Source organism: Agelaius phoeniceus, chromosome 8 (assembly GCF_051311805.1).
Source record: "Agelaius phoeniceus isolate bAgePho1 chromosome 8, bAgePho1.hap1, whole genome shotgun sequence".
Taxonomy (NCBI): Eukaryota; Metazoa; Chordata; class Aves; order Passeriformes; family Icteridae; genus Agelaius; species Agelaius phoeniceus.
Window position 1 is genome coordinate 12,262,009 of NC_135272.1, and position 23,540 is coordinate 12,285,548.

Sequence of the window (23,540 nt, forward strand, 5' to 3'; positions counted from 1 at the left end):
ATTTCAGCTATTTTTCTGTCCCACACCATTAATTAAAATGCATTTCAGGTCCAAACTGAATAGGAAGAGGCTTTTTGTGTTAATAGCTTGCCAGGCCTGGAAGGGACTCCTTTCTGACTACACAGAGGTAACACAGCACCAATGGTAAGATTTTTTTCTAGCTCTGTGTGTCAACACGGAGGTCACACGGGGCTAAAACCCAACAGGAGGTGCATGACTCCTTTATTTAAACACAAGCACACTAAAATTACACCTCAATTCCTCTACAAATCTGCAGAGGTCAGTGCTTCTCACACTGCTTGTAAAATCAGTGCTTTTGGCAGAGTAGCCTCCATTCTCTCTCCATCATATCAACCAAAGAAATACAGATTATACTACTTTCATAGACCTTCTCAGTAACTGAATATATTTTTCTAAAGAAAAACAGGCATTTGATGCACAGGAATCTCCTCCACAACACTTCAGCATGATTCCAAATGCATCTCCCTCTTTACCTTTTTCTCTGCAAACACTTCTTGAAATTAACAGAGACTTTTGTGTGATTTTGTAAAAGTCCAGTTAGGTGGAAGAAATACCTGAATACATCAGAGGATATTTTAAAAATGGCAAACCCATATTTTTCCCTGCATGGCTATTGGTCATTGAAACATTGGCAAGATATGCCTGAACTCAAAAAAAATAGTAACAGAGTCAGGAATGTATTGCAGCACATTGCTGTTGTCATTGTCCCATGGATTTGAAGACAACTCATTTCCTGCTGACCTTTTCAGCTTTAATATCAAGGTTGGGAGCACTTTAAAGTGCTGATTTTCCCTCTCACACTGTGTGACAGCAGACATCCTTTGCCTTCCATCCCTTAAGAATTAACAAGTGTAAACCAAGCCTGTCCCAGGACAGCCATAAAGAGAACCTCACATCTCCCTGCCTGGCACAGATGACAGCAGCTGGGAAGGTTCAACAGAATAAATCTTAAAGCTTAATCTTTCAAGAGCAGGGCTCAGGAAGCTGGCAGGCCCTGCAGAAGTTTGTGCCTCCACATCTCAGGTGCTTTTCTGTCTCTCCTAGACAAATGTGTCTGGCCATATCTGCTGAGTTCAGCTTACAGGTCTTGCAATTAACACCTTCTAGGAGAGAAATACCACCTCTTCAAAGAGGTTATTCTCTCTAGAAAAACTGGTGCTTCAATGACAGCAAGAGCCTGAAAAAAACGCAGCCTTTAAGTTTGTCCCCAGCTGCCAAAAGGATGGGGCAAGTGAATAAGCAAACATGTTTTATATCTTTGATATTTTGGGGAAAAAATGAAAAAAATATATACAGTATTGGTTCATTTTTCTGTAGGTGAAATGTTGGGAGATCCCAAAAAAAAAAAATCTCCTCTCTATTGTGTTTGTGTCCTCCCCAGATAATGGCAGGAAGGAATGAATGATGAATCTGACTCCATGTTCTCAAAGGCTAATTTATTATTTATATTAAAGAATGCTAGACTAAACTATACTAAAGAATACAGAAAGGATACTTACTGAATGCTAAAAAGATAATAATGAAAACTCCTGACTCTTTCCAGAGTCTTGACACAGCTTGGCCCTGATTGGCCAAAGAGTGAAAACAACTCACACCAAAAACCAATGGAACAATCACCTGTGGATAAACAATGTACAAACACATTCCAAAGGAGCAAAACACAGGAGAAGTAAATCAAATAATTATTGTTTTCCTTTTTCTTTGAGGCTTTTCAGCTTTCCAGGAGAAAAATCCTGGGTGAAAGGATTTTTCAGAAAATATGAATGTGACACCTCTGCACAAAAGGGAATTTCGTGTGCTCTCAAGCAAAGAGAAAACCTTAAGATTTTATTCTCTACTTCCCATCAGCTAGCAAGGTCTGGTCTCTTCCTGGGAAGCAGGAGACTTCAGCACATGGAGCTGCTGCTCTGGAAGGTAAATGTTGAAAATAACACATCCTCCTCCCCAGTCCTCTACCCACACTTATCTTCTGTGTCTGAATGCTCTGGAATGTCCATTTGGTCAGTCTGGGGCAGCTGGCCTGGCTGTGCCCTCTCCCTGCCCCTCCATGGCAGGGAATGTTGAGAGCCAGGAGCTGTGCCAGCCCTGCCCAGCAGCAGCCAAAGCTGCTGTGCTATCTGCTCCTTCCAGCTGCCAGGGCAGAGCACAGCACTGAGGGATGCTCTGGGAGCAAGAACCCAGCCTGTTAGGAGTAGAGAAGCTGCCCATTGTTTTTAAAAGGTTGCAGAGTTCACAGGTTGGGCTAGTTGCTGCCAGGGTGGAGTTCTAACTGTTTGTTGTTGTAATCACCTGTCGTTGATGTTAAGAATTCCCCCTTTTGTCGAGTGACACCCTGCTGCTTCCTGGAGGGTGGCACCCAGACCATGAAGAGGAGGGGACATCGGAGTTGGCATGCAAATGACCTCAGAACCAGCATGCAACAGGAGAAGCCCCTCACCAAATGTAGCCAAAAACCCCTAAAAAAAACGAGCCAACACAAAATTGACAAATCAAAGTGATGTCTAGATGTGAGGAACAGAATCCAGTATCTGCCAAGACCCTTTTTACTCCTCACCCTAACCAAGAGATGTCGGCTAGAGGAGCGCAAATGTTAAACAAACAGGTTGGGGAATGTCCTGGTGCCCTTGTGAGGATGGAACCCCAAGCTCTGCCCACAGAGCAGTGGACCAAGCTGCACTTTTCCTCCTCCTCTGGGTCACTCTTGGGAGTCACTCCTGGGAACAGCAGGACCCAATCGCTTTTAATAAAGGCATTAAAAAGGAGAAAGGTCTCCTGCCCGTGTTTATTTCACAGCCCAGCCAGACCCACTGCACCAGAGGAGCAGAAGCATCTCCTCTGTGACCAGGTGTCTCTGAGATATTGGAAATATGGCCCATTTGTTTGTGTAATGAGCAGCTACAGGGCTTGTTTAGGTATGCAGGGCAATTAATGGGTGCAAACAGGAGCTAGAAATGAAACTCATGAATATGTGAAGCATTGCTTCCCAAGCAAAATATGAATGCTGGACACAGGCAATTAAGCACTCCCTCTGTTTTCTGGATAAATATGCAAATTTGACATTCAAATCAGACTTCTAAAAAAAATTTTCACCCAAGTTAAAGCACTAAGAACATAAGCAGTCCAAAGCTTAAATCTTTTTGCTCCAACTTTAATTGCTTGCCATAATTTCTGTTAAGGGCAAGGCACTTTAGTAGGTTATCATTCTGCTCCTCCCAACTGTTTCAAAAGTCAAGTGAGGTTTCCCCTGACACATCACATAGTGGATGGAATTTTTAGATGGAGAATTTACAGCAGAGTAGCATGCAGGGAATTCATTAAAGCTGGGAGAAGGAAGTCACTGCAAGAAGGTGACAGTATTGTTTGCATAATAGGTTTGCCTGTTGCAAACTAAGACTAGCTACTGAGCTGCCTTAATAAATTACATTTTTCAGTAGTTAAAGAGAAGCACTTAGCAGGTTCTGAAAGGAAGAGGACCAAAAGGTTGATCATATGAAGTAGGAAAAAGAAATGTTATGGGGTAAGCTGTTAAAATGTGTTTACCAACGCTGCTGTCAAATGCAGATTTACAGGACAAAAGACTCTAATGACCTCTAATTCAGGGCCACAAGGCCTTTGGGAAGAGAGAATTTGATGGGCCACTCCTCCCTCACAAGATTCTGCTGCAGACAGGGTCCCAGTCTGGATTTAGCATTTTTGGTGGGGATCTAAGTTTTTGTCTCATTTAAGTACAGTTTCTTCCATTGTTTGTGACTTCAGTACTCTGCCCTAAGATGAGATTTTATAATATTATATTTTAAGGCCATAGATTATTAACACCACTGAACAAAAGGCATCATAATCCTCTACAACCCTTTAACCCTGCTTCAGAATGATTATAAGGGCTCAAGTCAAACTGTGGTGGCAATTTAGTCTTGGAGTTGACCACAGGGAAAGATCTGTGTTGGAATTCCAAAGTAACTTTTTTAACCTTTTGGTAATGGACGTAATCTTTTCTGAGCAGCCTGTTCTAGTGGAATGGGTAAAGGGGCTGGAATTAGATAATCTTTAAGGTCCTTTCCCATAATTCTATGATTCTAAGAAGTGAATAATATCGGAATATTCTTATTAAAGTGGAAAAGACACAGAAGAGTTGATGCTACCTGAGGAAACCAAGCTGTCCTGCTCTGCAGGTGAAAGAAGGTGGCAGGGAGGGCAAAAGAGCACAGTGAAGTAAAGACCAGCCTGTCCACTGCACCTCTGGATGCCGTGGAATAGAAACTCCACCTTAGTGAGAGGTGTCTGAGCCAGGCACTAATGAAGTCAATCTCCTTCATTGGGAGGCTGAGCTTGGTCAGACTCAAAATCCTCCTTGGCCGATTTTAAGCTCCCTTTGGTGAGAAGGAGCTGCAAAGCAAGTTCAGCCTGGGACATCACTCGAGAGAAGGAAGAACCTGAAGGAAAGAGCAGAAAGGCATTAGCAGGGCAGCAAATCTCTTTTTGCACATCGTGGGGGTCCCTGTGTCACGCACAAGCGATGGGAAGGTCCGATGGACACTGCAGTACCGAACTCTGCCGTGCCGGTGCTGCTGCCCACGGGCTCCCTGGCGCTGTTGATCCATCCCAGGCACACACTGCGTCTGTCCTTTGTTTTCTGCCAGATTTTATCGGTCTTAGAAAACGGACAGTGCCCTCACTGAATGCCTCGAATCCCAAATCCATTTGACAGTCACCGCAAGCTTGATGTGCAGCGGTCTTTGTTAAGGAAAGCACAATATTTACATAAACAGGCTGACCTTTTAAACCTCATTTTGTCAGGAGGAGCTGAAGGAGAGCAGATAAGGGCAGAGAAGGGGGCAGAGGAGCCTTTGCTACCTGTTGCTGTAAGAGAAATCATATCCTGAGGCAAATGCACCTTTTGTTTTTATAACTGCATAAAGTATCCTATCTGTATCTACATATTTAACAGCCGCTACACTTGAAATGTACACCGAGTGCTTTTCTCTACAAATCGTATCATCCTTCCTTCACTCCTTTTCTTACATCCTCGCTAAAGAAAAAAAAAAAAAAATCAGCAAAGCCCCAAGCAGCGTAAATCACTGCTAAGATCAGCTCACTCCACGATTCTTTAGCATAAGAATGATGAGCTATGCTGACAGGAACAAACCAATGCGATGCCAGAGGAATCTTGGGTTCCTGCGGCTTCCGACTTTTCCCCAGCAGATTCTGCAAACATAAACCTGCCAGGCTGGCAAACAGAACACGAATACTCCACACTGGTGCTTACAGAGACAATGGAAAGAAGACAAAAAGCTTCTTAATAAAAACCTAGAAATTGCCATCTCATTTCAAGACCGCACACAGCACAGCAGATGAGTGCTGGTGTAACTCTCCATATTGCCTGGCACATACATCACATAATCTCATGGTTACTGCGCTCATTGATCCTGCCGAGCGTGAGCTGCACCCGTCCTCTGCAGGGATGCCAGAGCTCCGTGCGCGCTGCTCCTGACACGGGCTGCCTTTCACCTGAGCCGTGCTCAGCTCTCAGCCCGACTATACCCAGGGAAAAGCATTTTTATTAGCCACGAACGCGTGTCTGTTCACAGCACGCGTGTAGAAGAGGGACCACGAGGGGGGGGGAGGACATACATCAAGCTCCATAAATGCTGGACCCCACACACCTCAAAATCCCGCACGCATTCCGGAGCCGCTATGCGAGGAAAAACGGTGATTTTTCCACCGAGCCAGGTCATTGTTTCCATGCCGAGAGCCTGGAAGCATCGAGAAGCGGGGGAAATGGAGGGGAGATGCTCCGCTTACCCGGGGCAGGAGAGGGACTCGTGTGATGAGCAGGGGAATTTCCGCCCATCCCCTCTCCCCGCAGCAGGGTCGCTCCCAAAATCCGCTCGGGCATCTCCGCATCCCTTCCGTGCCGCGGGGTCCGAGCGAGAGCGGCGCCGGCCGGGGAGCAGGGCTGCGGAAAATATGAAATAAAAAGATGAGAAACAAAGGGTTGGCCGAGGGTGGCGGCCAGGTATGTTCTTACCCGGCCGGGATCGCCGCCGTGGCTCGCTGGGCTGCGGGCGCAGGAGGAGGAGGAGGCGGAGGAGGAAGAGGAGGAGGAGGAGAGGCTGGTGCTGCGCCACCCGCAGCCTGCAGGAGCTGCCCCCGAGCCGAGCCCTGCTCCCAGGAGCTGCCCCCGAGCCGAGCCCGGGTCCCAGGAGCTGCCCCCGAGCCGAGCCCTGCTCCCAGCAGCTGCCCCCGAGCTGAGCCCTGTCCCCGCCGTGCCCCGGCCCCGGGAGCTGTCCCCGAGCCGAGCGCTGTCCCCGCCGTGCCCCGGGAGCTGCCCCAGTCCCCAGCTCGGTCCCGAGGGGAGAGGGGAGCGTCCCCCCCCGGCCGCGGCTGCCGGGATGAGCCCCCGGCGCTCTCCGACACTCCCGGCTGGTTCCAGCCTCTCCATCATCGGTGCGGTCTCGTCTGGGCTCCACCTGCGTGGGCAAAGCCCCTCTCCTCCTCCTACCTGCGGCTGAGATCCCACAATTTGTTATTCTTTCCTCGAGAATCGCTTCCATCACCACCAAAAAAAAAAAAAAAAAACCAAAAAAAAAACCAACCAAAAAAAAAAAAAACCAACCCCACATCTACCCCAGCGAATCCCATCCCTCTTCGCAACTCCTCTTGCTATTCGGGTTTGCTTCCCTCTCTCCTCCTCCTTCTCCCCTCCCTCTTTCCCCCCGTTTCGGGTTTGGAGCCTCTCTCTGCCCTGCACACACACACACAGACAGGCACGCACGGTGTAAATGGGTTGTCACACACGCAGAACCGCTGCTGGTTCCCAAAGTCCCCCCAGCCTGCTCAGCCTTCCTCTAGCTTGAAGCCGCAGATCATGGACTATATGCTCGGAGCCGGGATGCGTTTTATTCACAGCCGCTTCGCCTCCTGCAATTTCACCCGGTGAGTAGGTTTGATTTCGCGTTCAGGTGGCGTGCTTCCAACAGGAAGGACGCTAAAAACAGCAGGGAGAAATAAAAAGAAAAGATACATTAAAAAAAAAAAAAAAAAGTTTTGCTTCCCCTTGTTCCCCGACGGGCTGGCTCCACTTTCTAAACTCGGAGGAATTAGGAAGCACCAGTTTTTTGCTCACGTTCATTCCCAGCCACCGCGCTCGGCGCTGATTGCAGCGCGCACCGCAGCACCGCTTCCAGAGCCACCGTTCCGCTGCTTATTCATCACATTTTATTCATGTTTCCATCAGGCACGGTACCTGCTCCATCCCCCGGTTAACCCCTGCAGACGTGGGCGCTGGAAGGGCTCAGTGTGCCGAGGGAAGGACAGGACGGGATTGCTGCTGGCTGAGACAGCCGGGAGCATCCTGGGGAATGTCTGCGAACCTGCGGGGGGAGAGCAGCTGGAAAAGTTCGCTGCTCTCCCCCATCCCCTGAAGAACTCGCACAGGATTGGGGGTGGGGAAGGATTCTCCAGAAGGGATGGGAGAGGATTTCCAGACCTCCAGCCCTGTCGCATGTGCTGGGAGGGGGCAGTGGCCAGGCGGGGAGGGGGCCGGGGCAGCAGCGGGGTCGGCGGCCAGGGCTTCTGTCCTGCTGCTGCCAGGGCTTCTGTCCAGCCTCTGCAGCCGCTCGCTCCTCGCTCTTTCCTCACTTCTCAATCCCATCGCACCTGATTTCATCTATCACTATTTTTGGGCATACCTGTATTTTTTGCTGGCCAAAAATTGGTTCCCGAGGAGCGCAGGGAAACGTACGCCCATCTATACATGTACCTGAGGCAGAGGTAGATGACAGAGCTCCTGAATCAAGTAGGGGCTTCTTTGAAAGAACAAGAGAGGAGAAGCAAGGGAAATAAACACATTACATTAAAAAAAAAAAAAAAAAGGACAAGTGCCCTCAGAGTGCTATTTGTGTTTGATACTTCCAGGATTTCAGTGTCTCTAATTAGCGGCAGAGATCCTCCCACGGTCAATAGCAGAAGGCAGGGGAAACATGCTGTGTCTGACTGGGCTCCGTGTAACTCTGGCATTTGGGTGCAGGATAAGTGTGTGTGTCTGTGTGTGTGTCTGTGTGTGAGCGGTCATGTCTCCAAAGCAGAACCTGCAGAGATCACCAGGAAGGTGCTCAAGGCTTGCAGGCAGGTAGAGAGATGCCAGGGAGAAATAACAAGATCCGAATTTATTGCCTGGTGGCATGCAGAAGACGGGCACGACCAATTCAATGCCACAGTGTGCTCCCCCCTTGTTCTTCCCTCCACCCTTTCCCTCCCCGCCCTGCTGCCTCCCCCTTCGGCCGCCAGATTGCTGGCTGCTGTCTGGAAAGGAGTAGTGAGAAAGCCCTTCAAGCATGGGATCCAAAACCCACCCTTCCACCAGCTCGAAGCCCCCATGCCTACTTAGCTCCTTCCAGCTCAGCATCCTTCTCCCGGAGGCTCCAGCAGGTTTTTCCCATTCCTGCTGACTTGCCCCTCTGCCCCCACCTCCTCCCCTTGCCTAGGACCTTTCCATGACTGAGGTGATGAACCAAATCCCAGACATTTCCCCTGAATTACCCGCCTCTGGCGCTGCTGCTGCCGGGATCCTCCAGCTCCAGGCTGCTCAGGAAAGTTTCCGTGCAGTCATACCCCCCTTCCGTCCCTAGGTAGGGAGTGCGTTTCAAAACCTCCACCTGATTTTCAATCTTCCCCCACTCCCCAGCCCCCCCAAACCTTTAATAAAGAAAAAATCCCCAAAACAAACCAGCAAGTCCTGAGGGATTTCTGCTCTAGTGGGAATAGCTCAGCCAGTGAGCATCACCTTGGCGTGCTGCTTAAATGTTACCGCTCTGCAGAAGAGATTTATGTGCCCATCAGCAGAATATTTCCCGGGTTTAAGAGCACTCGATTTTCCCTCTGCTGACGGGGATGGGAGACGGTCAGGCACAGGACGAGGGCAGTGGAGTTGTTTAGCTCACAGGCACTATGACGGGTGGCAGTAAAACGGTGTCTGGCCACCAGAAGTGACACGGGTTGGACCGGCTGGCATTTCTATACTCAGCGGAAGGCGAGGGGACGCACATCAACCCCTTTGCATACAGCACCAAATAAATCAATGCAAGTAACATGGGCTTAATGGGCGATTGCAACAAGCGACAGTCAGGCGTGGTAAATAGAGAATATTCCCACTACCCTTGATCTCCAGCATTCCGCACCCCCAGCCCAGGGATCTCTCCTCACACGGGGCTGCATGACTCAGAAAAACCACAGGAATAATGGGCAGCAGCCGGGCGGGTTTTGCTTTGCCGTAGTTGGTTCCTTTGCTTTTTGTACAATACATTGGCGGTGTGGAAATCCCTCCCGAGCCCCGCGGCCCATTCCTGACAGAACGCTCCCAAGCATCTCTCTTCCCTGCATTTAGATGCCCAGACTCCCTGCCTGCCCGTGTCTGGCTTCACTGCCAAGGATTACCTCCATCTCCCCTGAAGCTGCGTGGGTCTGGGACTCCCTTTTGGCCGGGAGTTCGTGTCCCCGTTTCCCATACCGGCGGTGGCAGACGGACACCCAGGGAGGTGGCCCTGGCACAGGGAACACCTCTAAGCGTCCAGCCTGCCTCCTCATCCTCCCGGGCTTCATCTGCCCCGCTCCCCCGCGTGTCCTGGGGCAGGTCCCGGGGGAAGGAAGGGCTGGGGGGGTGACACGGCGGAGGTCGGGCAGCAGGAGGGGATGCTCCGGCTCCGGAGCCGGGGGTGGCAGCGCCTGTCCCGGCTGCGGGACCCCCGGCTCGCCCCTCCTCATCCTCAGCAGCCGAAGGCAGCTCGTTTTGTGGGGAAAAGAGAAAAACACCCCCCTGTGCAGGGAGCGGTGCCGCCAGCCCGTGCGGCAGAGGGAGCAGAGGCTTCACCGCAAAGGGTTAACGCGGGGCTGCGGGGTGCTCCAGGCTGGAGTCCTGTGTGCGCCTCTGAGATGCACCAGCCAATCCTGGAGACAGCAGCGTGAACTAGATGTAGCATGCTGTAAGGAGGGAGGTGAAGAAAATAGGGTGTAAACTGTCAGCGCACACCGCGAGGCGGACCCGCTTCTTGGGCTGCGATTTCTTAGAGACTTAGAGAGCACCATGCATTTAAAAAAGGTAAGGGCTTTGTTACCCACAGCCTGTATCGTGATTCACTGCCGGATTCAAGTGCGTTTTCCGTGTGGCTTTCATGTAGTGATAAATTGTGTAGCGCAGAGTGAGGAGAAAGTGGAATGTGGCATGATTTACTGCTCGGGAGCCGTTTGGAAAGGCTACGTCAGCTTCGAGTTGTAATGGTTTCATGTAGGGATTGAGCAAGTGAATGCATGTGAAGTGAAGTGAATTCATGACTGGCAGAAAAATGGAATGCATGTGATAAGAGAAGGATGTTATGCTGTAGCAGCAAAATCAGTTATGGATCCATATGAAATGAAGGCTAGTGGGAGATAGACCTGATTTTGAGAAAATGTAGAGTAATTCAGATTCATGTATCTGACAAGCATGTCTGTCAGATAAAACCAAAAATAACTTCATTCCTAGAGAAAAAAAACCCCATGTTTATTAAATACAAGATCACAAAAGAATGCTATAAAAAAAGAGTGAAGTCAGAAGCTTACAGAGTCTGTATGTGCAGAGATGAGTGACTCTGACACATTAAGTGTACAGAGATAAAGCTCGAGTGGCCCTGCTAACATTTACAGGATATAAGAAATAACTTCAGAGGAGCAATCCTTTTAGATATCAGACTTCACAGACTGCTGTCATTGCTCAACCCCATCCCTACAAGGAGTTACTCATTTTAAATAGGTGCTCTATCAGCTTTACCACAGGACCAGCTTTGGGAACAGAAACATTTGACTGCATCTCTTCCTCTCTGTATCTAAGCATAGCAACAGACCCTCAGTCTCAGATGCTCTTGCAGTGCTAATCAGCAGAGTTCCATCCAGAAACTACCTACAAATTCTTGCCTCCGAGCATTTTTCTCTCTAAGACGTGTATAATTTAAGCAGGGGAGGAATAAAAAAAAAGATCTGTGATATTTTCTGTAAGCTGATCCACCTCCAGCGAGAGCAAACCTCCCCAACAGATGCTGAGTTCACAGGAGTTGTGTTTGGGGTGCCTGTTCATGAAATGCTGAAACCCTGTGAGTGAAAACGAGAACTAAGAAACATGAAAACAAGCAGCTGAATGTTTTTACAGAGCTCAGTGCAGGAGGCAGCATTTGTACAACAAGCCAACAAAACAACTTGAGAATATTCAAGTGATGCAATCCTGCTGTCTTATCCTTTCCTATTTTTTCTACTCCTCTCTGAATGCCTTTGTGAAGAATTAATTACAGAAGTCAATTCATTGTTTACACCAACGTGTCCAAAAATTTACTTTTTATTCACATAGATTGCAGTGACTTGTCACTCCTCTCAGTCCCAGACAATGATTTATGGGACTCAAATATTTTTACTTCATTTGTATTAATTCAAAATCATATCTGATTGGGATCAGTCTAAGTAATGTCTTGCTTGAGATGCAACACCCGCTGAAAACAATAGGAAGATCTTTCTACCAGCAAGCTTGCTTCTTCAGCAGTTTTTGAAAATCTAAATGGAAAATTGGATGATCAAACTACCTAGGTTTTCCTTAGAAGGAAAGAGTGGTGGCAGCTATTAGGTGATGGTTTCTGGAAACATTGTTTTCTAGCTCTCAGGCATACCTAGTGCAGCTCTTTCTTAATCATCCCAAAGCTTCACCTCTCCTCAAAACCAGAAGTAGGCATTGTTTTACTCTCCTGAAACACTAGTAACCTCATATGGGAGCAAAATCAGCAGAAATGCACTCTGACAAACAAAGTGTTTTGAGAAAGGTGTTCTTTGAGAAAGGTTGGACTGAAGCCACTGTCCTGTTAGAGCTGCAGGTAGTGCTACAGCCAGTCATTTCATGGGGAAGTAATCTAACTTCTTCCTAATCTCATCCTATATCAGCATAACAGAACATTAGAAAAAAAATTTGCAACTGCGTTCTCTTCATATCATTGTTTTTCTTTTGCTCAGTATATGTGTGTTCAGTGAGGGCCTGATCTTGGACAATTCAAGGAGATCAGAACCATCCCTATTAACTTGAATAGAAGCAAGATCAATTTCCAAAACAATATTTTGGAACCCAAAAGAACTACAGATTTAGAAGGGGAAAAATGTGAGCATCATGAAGTTACGTGCTGCGTACTGAGCAGTGGGAGGTTTTGCATATCTTGAGTCAAATATTATTAAAATAATAAAGAACTAAGAATTTGTGACCTGATCTTACATTGATCTAGGCCTCAGTACTTTTTCATCATTGATAAATCAACATTTTCTGTATGAAGCTGAGGAAGCCCCACTGAGCTGCAGGTAATCAGCACCTTGTGACTGGAGTCATCACCCTGCTGAAAACTGTAGTGTGAATAAATTTGGTCTTCCAGCTTTGAAGTTACTAATTTATATGTACCACAGTTTGTGTGCATACACAAATATGGTTTATACCTAGACATAAATATGCATGATATGCACTACACAACCCTCCACACCCATGGGCTGTATAATCACTTTTTTGCCCTTGCTCATACCATGGCAATGATGATTTAGCTCAGTCTCTTTCCTGTCTCCCACTGAAAGTCTTCACCTGCTCCGTGTGCCACAAAATAATGTGCTGAGGAGAGGCTAGAAGGACACTCTGCCACACCAGATCTTTTCAACTTTAACTAATGAGCCTCTCACAAAGGCCACAGATTTTGTTCCACCTTCAGAAGAAGATTGACCAAGCAATATATATTGCTAGCTAAATTAACACCATTAAACTGTAGTGGTTTCTCTTATAATGAGGTGAGATCGTAAGGCTTGTGTGTCAGATACCTTTACTGTAACAGTTACATTAATGGGGAGAAATTCTGCTGATTTGCAGTAACACCTTCATTGCCACATCCACCAGCACTGATTAATGAGAAAAGTGGTTTCTAAGGCACTTATTATACATTGGCAAGTAAAGGATGTAAATCTGGGGAGTCAGAGCACTGCTCTATACCCTTAATCCCATATTGTTCATGACTCCTGAGAATTCTGTAGGGCTAATTTAGCTCTTTCAGTACTTGTAAATCTACTAGAAATAACAAAAGCACCTGGTTAATTGAACATGGACAACCACACTGGAGTCAAGTGGGATTGTTAAAATCCATTATAAATGCTACTTCTTAGTATTACCTTTTTGTTTCTTTATTTGAAATCTGTTTCTGAGGAGGCTTACCATCACTGGTGAATAACACTGCTAAATGTGGCAGCCCAAGTGTATATTTTTATTTCATCTAAAACATTATTGGTCCCTGTTTATTAACAATTTGTTGGGCAGAGAGAGCACGTATATGTTCCAACAATTTTAATATTGAATAATTCTGTATGGTTTGTACTTAATGAGCCACCCTAAAGGTTAAAACTGCTGTAGTTGAGGGCAGAGATGACACCCACCTCTTTTCCTCCAGAACATGTAGCTGCTCAGCATTCCTTGGATGAATCCCCTTATTCCTTTAGGTCTGTACCAACATTTCTAAGGAAGGTGCTTGTTTAGGTAAAGCAGCACTGTTTATGCAGGTCAAGACTCATCCTGCTGCCAGTCTCTGGAGACTGTGGATTTATTTCACAGAGAGCCATTAGCTGGTGATGTTCTCTTTTTAAGTCACTGCTCCTGTGGGATGTGAATCTGACTCATTGGCTTAAAAAGTAAAAGCTTTAGTAACTACCTAAGTAGCCTTTAAGCTCTCTGTTAGCTTGAGTTTATTAGATTGATTCGCATTAGTTGAAGACATGGTAGTGGCTTTTTTTTTTTATTAAAGTACTCTTATTTATAAACCAGCTTAACTTCTTCATGCTTGCTTGTCTTGGCCAGGCAAAGTCTAGAGCATTTTCTCTGTCTTTCTGGAAAAAAATAGGCTATAATGAAGAAAACTGATGATCCTCATACTCAGAGAGACTGCAGTGATCTTTAATTCCTCATAAACAGATGAGGTATTCAGCACTGTGCTGGTACTACTGAAAGTTTAAAGCTCCTCAACATTAGCTTAACAAATTTCTACTAAACAAGAATGTGTTTTTCTATGAGCTACAACAAGAAATAGTGACAATTTCATACTTAGGCAGTTTCAGCCTGGGTCATATCTAAATTAAAACAATGGAGAGATTGCAATTCCTGATGCAAACTCAGACTTTCACTCCTTGCAGCATGATGTTCAGAAGAAACACATCTTTTAGCAGACAGACTTTTTTCCCTCTCTCTAATTTTGCAATTCCTTCTAATCTTGTCAAAAATCAAGTCTTTGGGCTAGATCTATTTAAGCTTTATTTATTTATTTAAGCTTTTAGTCTTGTCAAAAATCTAGCTTTGGTGCTAGATTTATGTGAGATAGCAGGCTGCCCAGTACACATAACATAATTATTACTTGTACAATCAAGCTTTATCCATCCTGAGCTGCAATTAGCCCCAGACTGGTTTGCTGGAGCTTGAATCTTTGCTCAGTCAGCCATAAAGTCCCTACTCTTGCTATAAAAAATTAATAGCTATAACATGAACATTTAAGAGGATCTGGCTACTGCCCATGCAGTGGCTACAGGCTTGGAATGCTGCAGCAAAGGGACTGTGGAAAAATCCTGCAACAGTTTTCAGTAGCATCAGCTCTGGAAAATGGTCTCTTGAAGCTTCTGTGAGTCCTGCCTTGGGAGCTGGCACAACAAGTGGTGTAAATTTGTTGGTTTTTTCCTGTTAGAATAAACAGGTTGAAGATGAGGAACCTGAAAGGAGCTTTAACCATCCATTTATATCAGCTTAACACCATGTATGCCATCTGTGAAATCAGCTGTAAAATATGGAGCACTTTTGTCTGAAAGACATAATAAAAGGGCAAAATAAAAACATTACCACTCTATTAGATATCATTTTTAAAGGAATAAAATATATAAAATAATCCATTCTTCTTGCAAGGCATCCAGAGAAGTGCATTGAAAGAAAAATGTCATGCCATTAGATCTTTATGGATGTTATTCTTAACTACTCATCTAAGTTGTAACTACTAATTTTCACATGGAGAATAGAATCAGGAACAGTGTAAATCCTTGACCAGATACAGCCTTAGCTAAAATTAGAGGGCTCTGTCCAAGCCTGAGCCAGAGCCTCTAAACTGACAAAGCCATGCTTAGAAATAAAAGAACCCCCAACCACATTAGTTGTGGATTAGGTCAGATAATATCTGAGGGAATGGAAGTACATGAATTAGGTTGGATTTTGTGAATATGTCCCCATTGTAACCAGTACAGTACCTTGCTATTTTGGCTCTCTTCTTAAGTCCAGGGAACAGCTATACGCCATTATTTTTTCCCTTCATTATTGTACAAACAATATTAGCACTCCAATAACTTCAAAGAAACTTCTATTTTTGCCTGAGACTGACAAATCCTTTCCTCTCCATCCTTTTTCTGAGCATTTCTTGCAAAATTTCCAGGAACAGAAATTTTAAGCAGCAACAAAAATAGTCAGCCACTCTGTTCATGGAAAAATCATGACTTTTATTTTATAACATTTTTGCCATCCAATAATTTGAAAGCATTCTCTAAGCATTTCTTGTTTAGGCTTCTTAATAGAAACAGTCATTAAGAAAGGTTATATTGGCAAGGTTTGTACAGCACAATCAAAGTTGTACTTTGAGGTAGCTCAGCTCCAAGTGCTCTCCTTCCTCTCTGTAACCTGAATCTTCTTCAGCTCCACAATCTGTTGGCGAGCAAAGTTTCCTCCCACTCCATCCCATTTTAGCCCTTCTGTACTACTAATCAGTTATATTTGGATTTTTCCTCAGGCTTGAAAGCCTCTGGAAGCAAAGCTTTAGTGTACAGTGTGTAAATAGCTGCTTGCTCCTGCTCTAGATGGTGGCAGCTGTAAGAGCCCTGGGTATTGGATTTGCTGGGAATGCCCTGATGAAGGCAGGAATGATGAATCTGACTCCATGTTTTCAGAAGGCTAATTTATTATTTTATTATACTATATTATATTAAAGAATACCATATTATACTATACTAAAGAATATAGAATAGATACTTGCTAAAATGCTAAAAAGATAATAATGAAAACTCATGACTCTCTCCAGAGTCCTGACACAGCTTGGCCCTGATTGGCCAAAGAGTGAAAACAACTCACAGCAGAATCCAATGGAACAATCACCTGTGGGTAAACAATCTCCAAACACATTCCACAGGTGAGCACAACACAGGAGAAGCAAATGAGATAAGAATTGTTTTCCTTTTCTCTGAGGCTTCTCAGCTCCTCAGGAGAAAAATCCTGGGCAAAGGGATTTTTTCAGAGAATGTGAATGCCACACCCGAGTTTAAAAACCGGTACCAGGATGGATTAAAAGAGGAAAGGGCTGTTTGTTACTCCAGAATGGTTTACTGGATACACCTAATTTACATGTGTCTCAGTCTCTTTGTATCCTACTGACACTTAGCTGTCAAATTGGATCAGAAAACTTGTCTGGGGACTGAGAGTTTTGAGTGAAAAGGAGATATGCTGCTGGAACTAGTATGTCATGACTTTTCAATAGTCATTTGTTACTTAATTTCAGGGGGTAGTTTTTACAAATCCTGAGAACCAGCTCAACTGCCATTAAAACACACTCAATGAGATTATCAGAGTGGAGAATGCTGGATGATCAGAAATTAGGCATTCATTAAAAAAAAAAAAAAATCCAAGATGCAATCAAGACTTCTAATATATGTCCCCTGTGGGGATTTTCTTCAAACTTGAAAGCTCCAGTACGCAAAACTGTATGTCACACCAATACATGTCAGTCTGTGCCTGAGGAAATGCTGGACCAGAACCTCTCCCAAAGCTGGTTTTTTTTTTTTTTTTTTCTGTAGAGCCACTCCCAAACTTATTCCAAGAGAGCTTGCTCTGTTTCCCTTCTAACAGTTTTCCTACCATCAGATGCTTTAGCTGAAAATCTTTGGACAATTTGGGAGAATGTTTGGCACAACTTGTGCAATAAAGAGTGGCTTAAGACTGAAATGCCATGCAGAGTTTTCATGTAGAGGGATTTTGCACATAGGATAGTCCATGTGCACTTGGGGACTTGCAAAGGTTAAGGTTTCATTCCTACAAACTTCAACCCCTATGGATTTTTATGATTGCAGAAGTGCAGTCATCCAGCCTGGAGCATATTTCGAGCTCGAAGCAGAAGGTTTTCTGTGTCTCCTTGGCATCCTGGGTGTTAGCCAGAAACCCAGGGCTTCCAGAAATCAGCTTCATTTCAGCTCCTTGTGTGACTGGTACCTGTTGTCTATCAAGAATTTAGGTGCTAGCCCCCATTTAAAGATGAGGAACTGGGACACAACGAGGACTTGAGAAGATTTTACAAGATCATGTAGTGAAAGGAAAATGGAGAGTGCCTTTAAAGTGAAAGAGAGTAGATTTAGGATTTAGATTGGACATTGAGAAGAAATTCTTCCCTGTGAGGGTGGGGAGACCCTGGCTCAGGGTGTCCAGGGAAGCTGTGGCTGCTCCTGGATCCCTGGAATCCTAAGGCCAGGTTGGATGGGGCTTGGAGCAACCTGGGACAGTGGAAGGTGTCCCTGCCATGGCAGGGGTGGCACTGGGTGATCTTTAAGGCCCCTTCCAACCCAAATCATTCTGTGTCTCTATGATTTCTCCCTTTCAGTTATTCACCTACACAGTCTCACGAGCACCACACAAGCTGGGACTGGAGGTCCTGGAGCCCCTGGTCAGCCTGAGGTGGGTGGAGGACCCAGATAAGGCTGTTCAAGGCTATTGAGGCCTTTCTGTGTTCTCAGAGCCTTGACAGGTAATATCTTCCCCTGAACGAGCTCCTTGTAGAAACAGATCCACTCATTAAGGCAGAAAGACTGCAATGGCATTTTGGGGATGCTGCTTGACATCATCAGCTAAAACACATAAGGATCCATTTGCACAGGAGGATGAACTTAGATTAACAGATTTAAACAGCGCCTGAGGGATTTTATACATCATGATTTGGGCAGCAAAGGAAAAAATCAGGTCTTTTACAAATATCAGACATTGAAGCAATTACCTTGGCACGCCTGGCAGCCAGCAGATACTCATGGGCTGAGGAGGCTGGCACTTGCTGCACTGGGAAGGGACAAAAAGCACATGGGGACATCAGCTGAAGGCTCTCAGGCACTAGCAGGAGTGAAATTCTGCAGGGACAGAGCAAATACCAAGGCAGGCTCTGTGGGAAAGGGCTGTAACACTCAGCAACCAGCAACACTCCAGACAGAGCTGAGCGCAGCTGCAGAGGTTGGGCTGACAATAAATTCTCTCTTTCCGTGGATGCATTTGATGTTTTCTCCCCTTCATTTGTTTAAAAAAACTTAAAAATCAGACACCTTATTTGTTCTTTATTTTGGCTGTTGAGGACATAGTTACAGGTCTCCCTTTTGAGAGGGGAGAAGAAAGCTGAAATCTGGCAGTGGGTGAAGCTCTGTTTAAATAAAGGAAAGGTGCTGATTTTGGGGTGCATGTAGTCAAAACTGCTACCAGGAACTGATATGAACACTTATTCTTAAGCCTGGAATGTAAAACTCTTCTAAGCTTGTTAGACATAGAATTAATTTCTCCTTTCAGATTTTTTTCCAGCTCAGAATGAGGGCCAGAGAACAATCTGTGATTCAATCCCCCTCTGGAAAACCATGTTGACAATATGACTTGTCTACATGGGTGCCTTCTAATTGTTCTGTAGTGTCACACACTGTCCCCTGCAGCTGATGAGGTCTGATCTGAAGGCAGGGAGGCCTCACCATTCTCCACCCTGGTCCTTCTGAGCAACCTGGGCCACTGGGCATTGGGAGGAGCTGAGCTTTGAGATCCCTTCCAACCCAAAGCTCTGTGACCCTGTGATTCAGTGATCCCAATGTCCCCAAAGCCTGTTCTTTGTCTCTGTTCTGGGTCTCTTGCTCCTGCCCCAGACATCTGGGGGGACTTCAAGCAGAGCTCACCTCTGTCCAACAGCTGGCTGTGACCACAGGACCGAGCAGCCCACCTCAGTTCACAAGTCCTTTTTCTGCCCTTCAGGAAATTCAGCTTGGGAGATGTTTTTTCTGTGGATATGAGTATCTTCCTATGGAGAACAGAATCTGTGTGGTGGCTAAGCTCAGAGCAGAGCACAACTGAGATACTTTTTGCTCCCTTCTCTAGCTGATACTGATAGTACACCAGCATTAATCCCACAATTAGAAAGCTCCCAAAAATGTTTTGATAATTTTCAGCTAACAAACTAACATAAAGTCAGACACCAAATTTGCAAAGAAGAAAGTCTAAATCATTTAGCTATGCCTGTGCTAATCAGCCAAGAAACCAGTAGTCCTAAAACATAAGTAGCTATCCCACCTCATGAGATAAAAGAATTGTGAAAAGCAATAAAAGACAGTAGTATCTGCTCCCCATATTTTAAGCACCTGCTGAAAAATACCCTAAAAAGGCATACACTCACACCAAATAACTGTAAAAATCTTGCTTATAGTCTCTATATTTCAAAATCAAAAATCTTTTGCCAAGCAATTGTATCAGTAAAGCTTTCCTGTTTCATCTTCCCCAACAGATTTGAGTATCTTCCTTTGGAGAACAGAACCTGTGTGGTGGCTAAACCCAGAGCAGAGCACAGCTGAGATACTTTTTGCCCTCCTCTCTAGCCCTTTCTGCCCTTTTCTCCCATAGCACACCTTCAGCTTCACAGCTGGGCTGTGTGAGAATGCCATGGGCAGGTGCCTCCTCAGGTCTCATTCACTTAAAACTGTTAGCATGAGAAAAAATGGCTTCTTGAAGGAAGAATAAGAATCCCTGATGATAACACAGGAGGTCCTGTGGTGCTTTGCAAAGGTGGGCAATGTGAGCATCACACTTCAGACAGGGAAGTGAAAGCAGAGACACATGAAGTGATAAACCCAAGGACTTACAGCAGATAAGAGCAATCTCTGAGACACAGACTATTGCTTTATTCTTTATGTAAAATGTCTTTCCATTTTTCAGTGTCAAAACACCTTTGAAAAAAAAGGTTTGGACTTATCTTGCCTTCTCTGAATTTCACTGTTTCCCATCCACCTGCAGTAAATAAAATGTTGCTTCTTGCTGTCGATTCAAAGTTGTAGCATTCCTGAGAATTTTGTGTAATACCTAGAAAACAAAAGGTTTGCTCCATTCCTGTTTTCCATGATGTGCAATCTAAAAGAAATATGAAGGGTACTCTGCTACACCATGTATTGCACTTGATCAAAAGCAGTAACTTTGAAATCCCTAAGGCTTGTAAGTAATGGTGGGATGGAGTACCAAAACCCTCATAAATGGTAAAATTATGACCTTTCTGAAATCCAACTGCCTACAAACAGAATTGGATGTATTCCCCACCATCTGTTATCATATTTTTTCTTTGTATGTTTATTTTTAAAGGATATCCAAGTAGTATTTAATATTTTGATTAGTTCAAGGAAAGCCAAGCTTTGTGTTTTGCATAAAAAAAGCACCATCTTAGATGTGTTAATTTTCTAAATGTTATAGGAAGTTATTTTTTACTCTCCTTTGAAAGGACATATCTGAGAAAAACAGTCTTAAATTTTTATTGCATCATTATGGGAAGTTATAGCCAGGAGAATCCCACTTTGGCACAGAGGATTCTCAATTTTCCATGGAGAGCTGCGTTGTATCAGCATTTTCTTGTAAATTGAGTGAACATAAAACCCAAAGGATTTCAGAGAGACCCTGGTCTTCTGCATTTCCACTGACAGAAGGGGATCTCAGACCAAGGTCTCAGATACATCTTGCAGATTCCAGGGTAGAGAGAAATATTGAAAAAAACCCCAAACCTGATCCTATAAAAAAATGTCCATACATTTGTACAGTTGTTTTATTTTGATCCTTGAGAACTGCAGGTAGATGTGGCCCAAAAAAGTTACTGGTGATGCTTAACATCAACTTTATTGACTCTTACATAAAAGGCTGCTCCACTAGTGAACCAGTAATGACCAATTTAGTAGCTATATCTTTAGTGTAAGTTAACAAATCTGTATTAAACTTGACTCTCACCTCTTGGGAAGTAAAAGGTTACATGCACTGAGGTAACCATAGATTAGTTGGTTTTTTTCCCCTCATAAAATTTTCCACAATTTCCATTTTAGAAAGGATTTGAATTTACTGATTTTTTTCTTTTCTTGAGCATTGCTGTGCACACATCTGGGCTGGCTCTATATTATTCTGTGTATCTTCGTATACGTGGTTCATTAATTAATGCTCTGTAAGCAAGAAAGCTCAACCCACAAATCAAGCAGACACTTCAATCTGCACTATCTTAGCTCAGTGTCTTAGAGAGTTCATAAAATACCATATGTAATTATATACAACTTGAATATTTCTTTAAAATTACCTAAAAAAGACTGAGTTTGGTGGGGCTTGCCCTACAATATGATGGCAACAAAATGACCACAGACGTCCTGTTCTCTTGTTCACAGCTGAAGCTTGATGAAATTTGTCCCAGTGGCCAAAATGTTTGCATTGCACTTGCCAGCTCTACACCTGCACATGATGTAAATACATGGATTTTGCCAGTCTCCAGAACTTTCATATGTTCAAGAGAATTAGGTCTTAGCTATGGTATTCCCAAATTCCTGCTGCACTAATGCCAGGGAGGAGACAATAGATTTCTAACAAAGAAGAACTCAGCCTATCTTGAACTCACCTTAACCTCAGAATTTAGAAGGACCAAAAGCTTAGCAGCATTTACAACTGGTAGCTGGGTGAAACCATGGGGATAACAGAAAATAAATGTGCAGAGCATCCATACCTATGAATTGTCCTTTAAGCCAGCGCTTCAAAGAGACCATTGTTGACATGGCAGTTTTTATCACAGAATAAATATTGCATTATTTGCTCTCTGTATAATGTCTTCTCTACTTGAAAATCTCCCAGCTCTGTTACTTAACAGGTGCTTTTATTTGCCATGTCCCCCACCCTTTATCTACCACAAATTTAATACAGATTGTTCTTCCCTGGAGTTCCATTGTGGCTTTGTAACTGCAAACTTTGTGTGTTCCATATGCCTGCAACAGTCTTTATAAAATGTTTTCAGGGTATTTGCATTAATTAGAGAATTTGAATATTCAAAATTTTTAGATATTTCTCATACTGTAAGCCTTGCAAAAATCCTTTGGCTAGAATTTTCTAAATTATCTTTTAATAGAAAACACGCATTTAGATCCCTCAAACAGCTTAACCCCTCCCTTAGCAGTCATTTTTTCAGGCTTCTGGTCCTTGTTTGTTAAATTCTCCTTCTCAGGGGTGTTATGAGGATTAATGCAATGCAGAATGATTTTGCAATGGCTGGACAACAGACACAAGTGCATAAATACCAGTTACAGATGCACACATGATTTTTCTCTCCTTATTTCTCTCCTGTATATTTATGCTCCTTTGGAATATACCTCCATAGGTATTTAAAACAAGGAGATCTTTAAACCAAGATTATTTTCTTCTGTACCTGCACAGGTTCTCTGCAGGTGTTTTGCCAGTGGTTAATTTATGACACACCATGAGGTGCAGCATTAAGCCAAAAATAAACTCCTGGCTCTTCCACTGTTCCTTTCCAAGTGTTGTTTTAGTCTAGTGTTAGGAGGATGCTACATATACACAGTAATTAATTTTCCAATCCTAATATTATAATTTTGAATTCAAAAGGGACTCAATTAGTCATCATTACAGTTTAACAGCCTGAAACACTTTAGTGTTAATAAGTAACTGAAAAAGTAAACTCCTATCTCTTCTCATTTAATCAAGTATGGGAATTTTTCAATAGAAAAGTTAGAAATTTTAATACAGCAGTAGGTATAAAATTGAAATTCTCATGACACTCACTTTTTGTAGCTTCATATAATGTCAAAAAATTATGCCCAGCATCTTCCCTGTCTATGCTAAGGATGATGGAAGGAAATGAATATGCTGTGCAATATATTTTTTTCCCTGACTAATGATAAGAGACAAAAGCATTTGTGGATTTTCACTCTGTTGTGATGCAAAGGCTGGTCTGGGTGTCTGAAAGTGACTGGAATGTTTTCTTTATTTATACTGATCTACTTTTAACAGGAAATGGCAACCAAATGATCCTCATGGCTTTTATGGGCCAGTAGAGCAATCTATTACATTTTAGTTTTGCTTCAAATCTGTGCAGACTTTCTCATACAGTGGGAGCAAGGTTATGCAGTGTTGTAACCTCAAATACATTAATTTGAAGGGGGAAAAAGCCACCACCAGTCTAGGAGTATGACACTCCAATATGCAGACTCTTTTTGCATGGAAGTGATGGCTTGGGAGCATAAATAAAAGTTTGAGAGGTCTCTGTTGTAGACTCCTGGAATTTAATTTCAAAAGGATTTATAAAATTAATGCAATCTGTGTTTTATGGTCAGAAACAACTGCATGGCTGTAACTGTTTATGGTTATAATTCAGTGTCTCCGTACATGCTCA

General features: G+C 44.1%; 2 protein-coding genes across 19 annotated transcripts in view; one reads left to right on the forward strand and one right to left on the reverse strand.

The window, feature by feature from the left end:
• The window catches only part of LOC143694628 (uncharacterized), a 33,123-nt gene extending 24,874 nt beyond the window's left edge, over positions 1 to 8,249 (reverse strand). For 4 of the 16 annotated variants that reach the window (XR_013183208.1, XR_013183207.1, XR_013183206.1 and 1 more), the window contains exons 1-4: positions 5,821 to 6,527; positions 4,794 to 4,878; positions 4,530 to 4,669; positions 4,285 to 4,451 (exon numbers count right to left, since the gene is read on the reverse strand). Coding sequence is in view for 7 of the 16 variants with exons in the window: in XM_077182032.1 (XP_077038147.1) it covers positions 4,321 to 4,451; positions 4,530 to 4,669; positions 4,794 to 4,878; positions 5,821 to 6,463 (999 nt within the window). In the remaining 9 variants the exon portion in view is untranslated. Of the gene's footprint in view, positions 1 to 205; positions 7,007 to 7,264 lie in introns of those variants that run through there. The other 12 variants (XM_077182033.1, XR_013183213.1, XR_013183212.1 and 9 more) reach the window with 12 other exon arrangements.
• Positions 6,819 to 23,540, forward strand: part of BRINP3 (BMP/retinoic acid inducible neural specific 3) — a 203,533-nt gene continuing 186,811 nt past the window's right edge. The window contains exon 1 of one of the 3 annotated variants that reach the window (XM_054638251.2): positions 6,819 to 6,954. Coding sequence is in view for 1 of the 3 variants with exons in the window: in XM_077182030.1 (XP_077038145.1) it covers positions 6,887 to 6,954 (68 nt within the window). In the remaining 2 variants the exon portion in view is untranslated. Of the gene's footprint in view, positions 6,955 to 9,982; positions 10,115 to 23,540 lie in introns of those variants that run through there. The other 2 variants (XM_077182030.1, XM_077182029.1) reach the window with 2 other exon arrangements.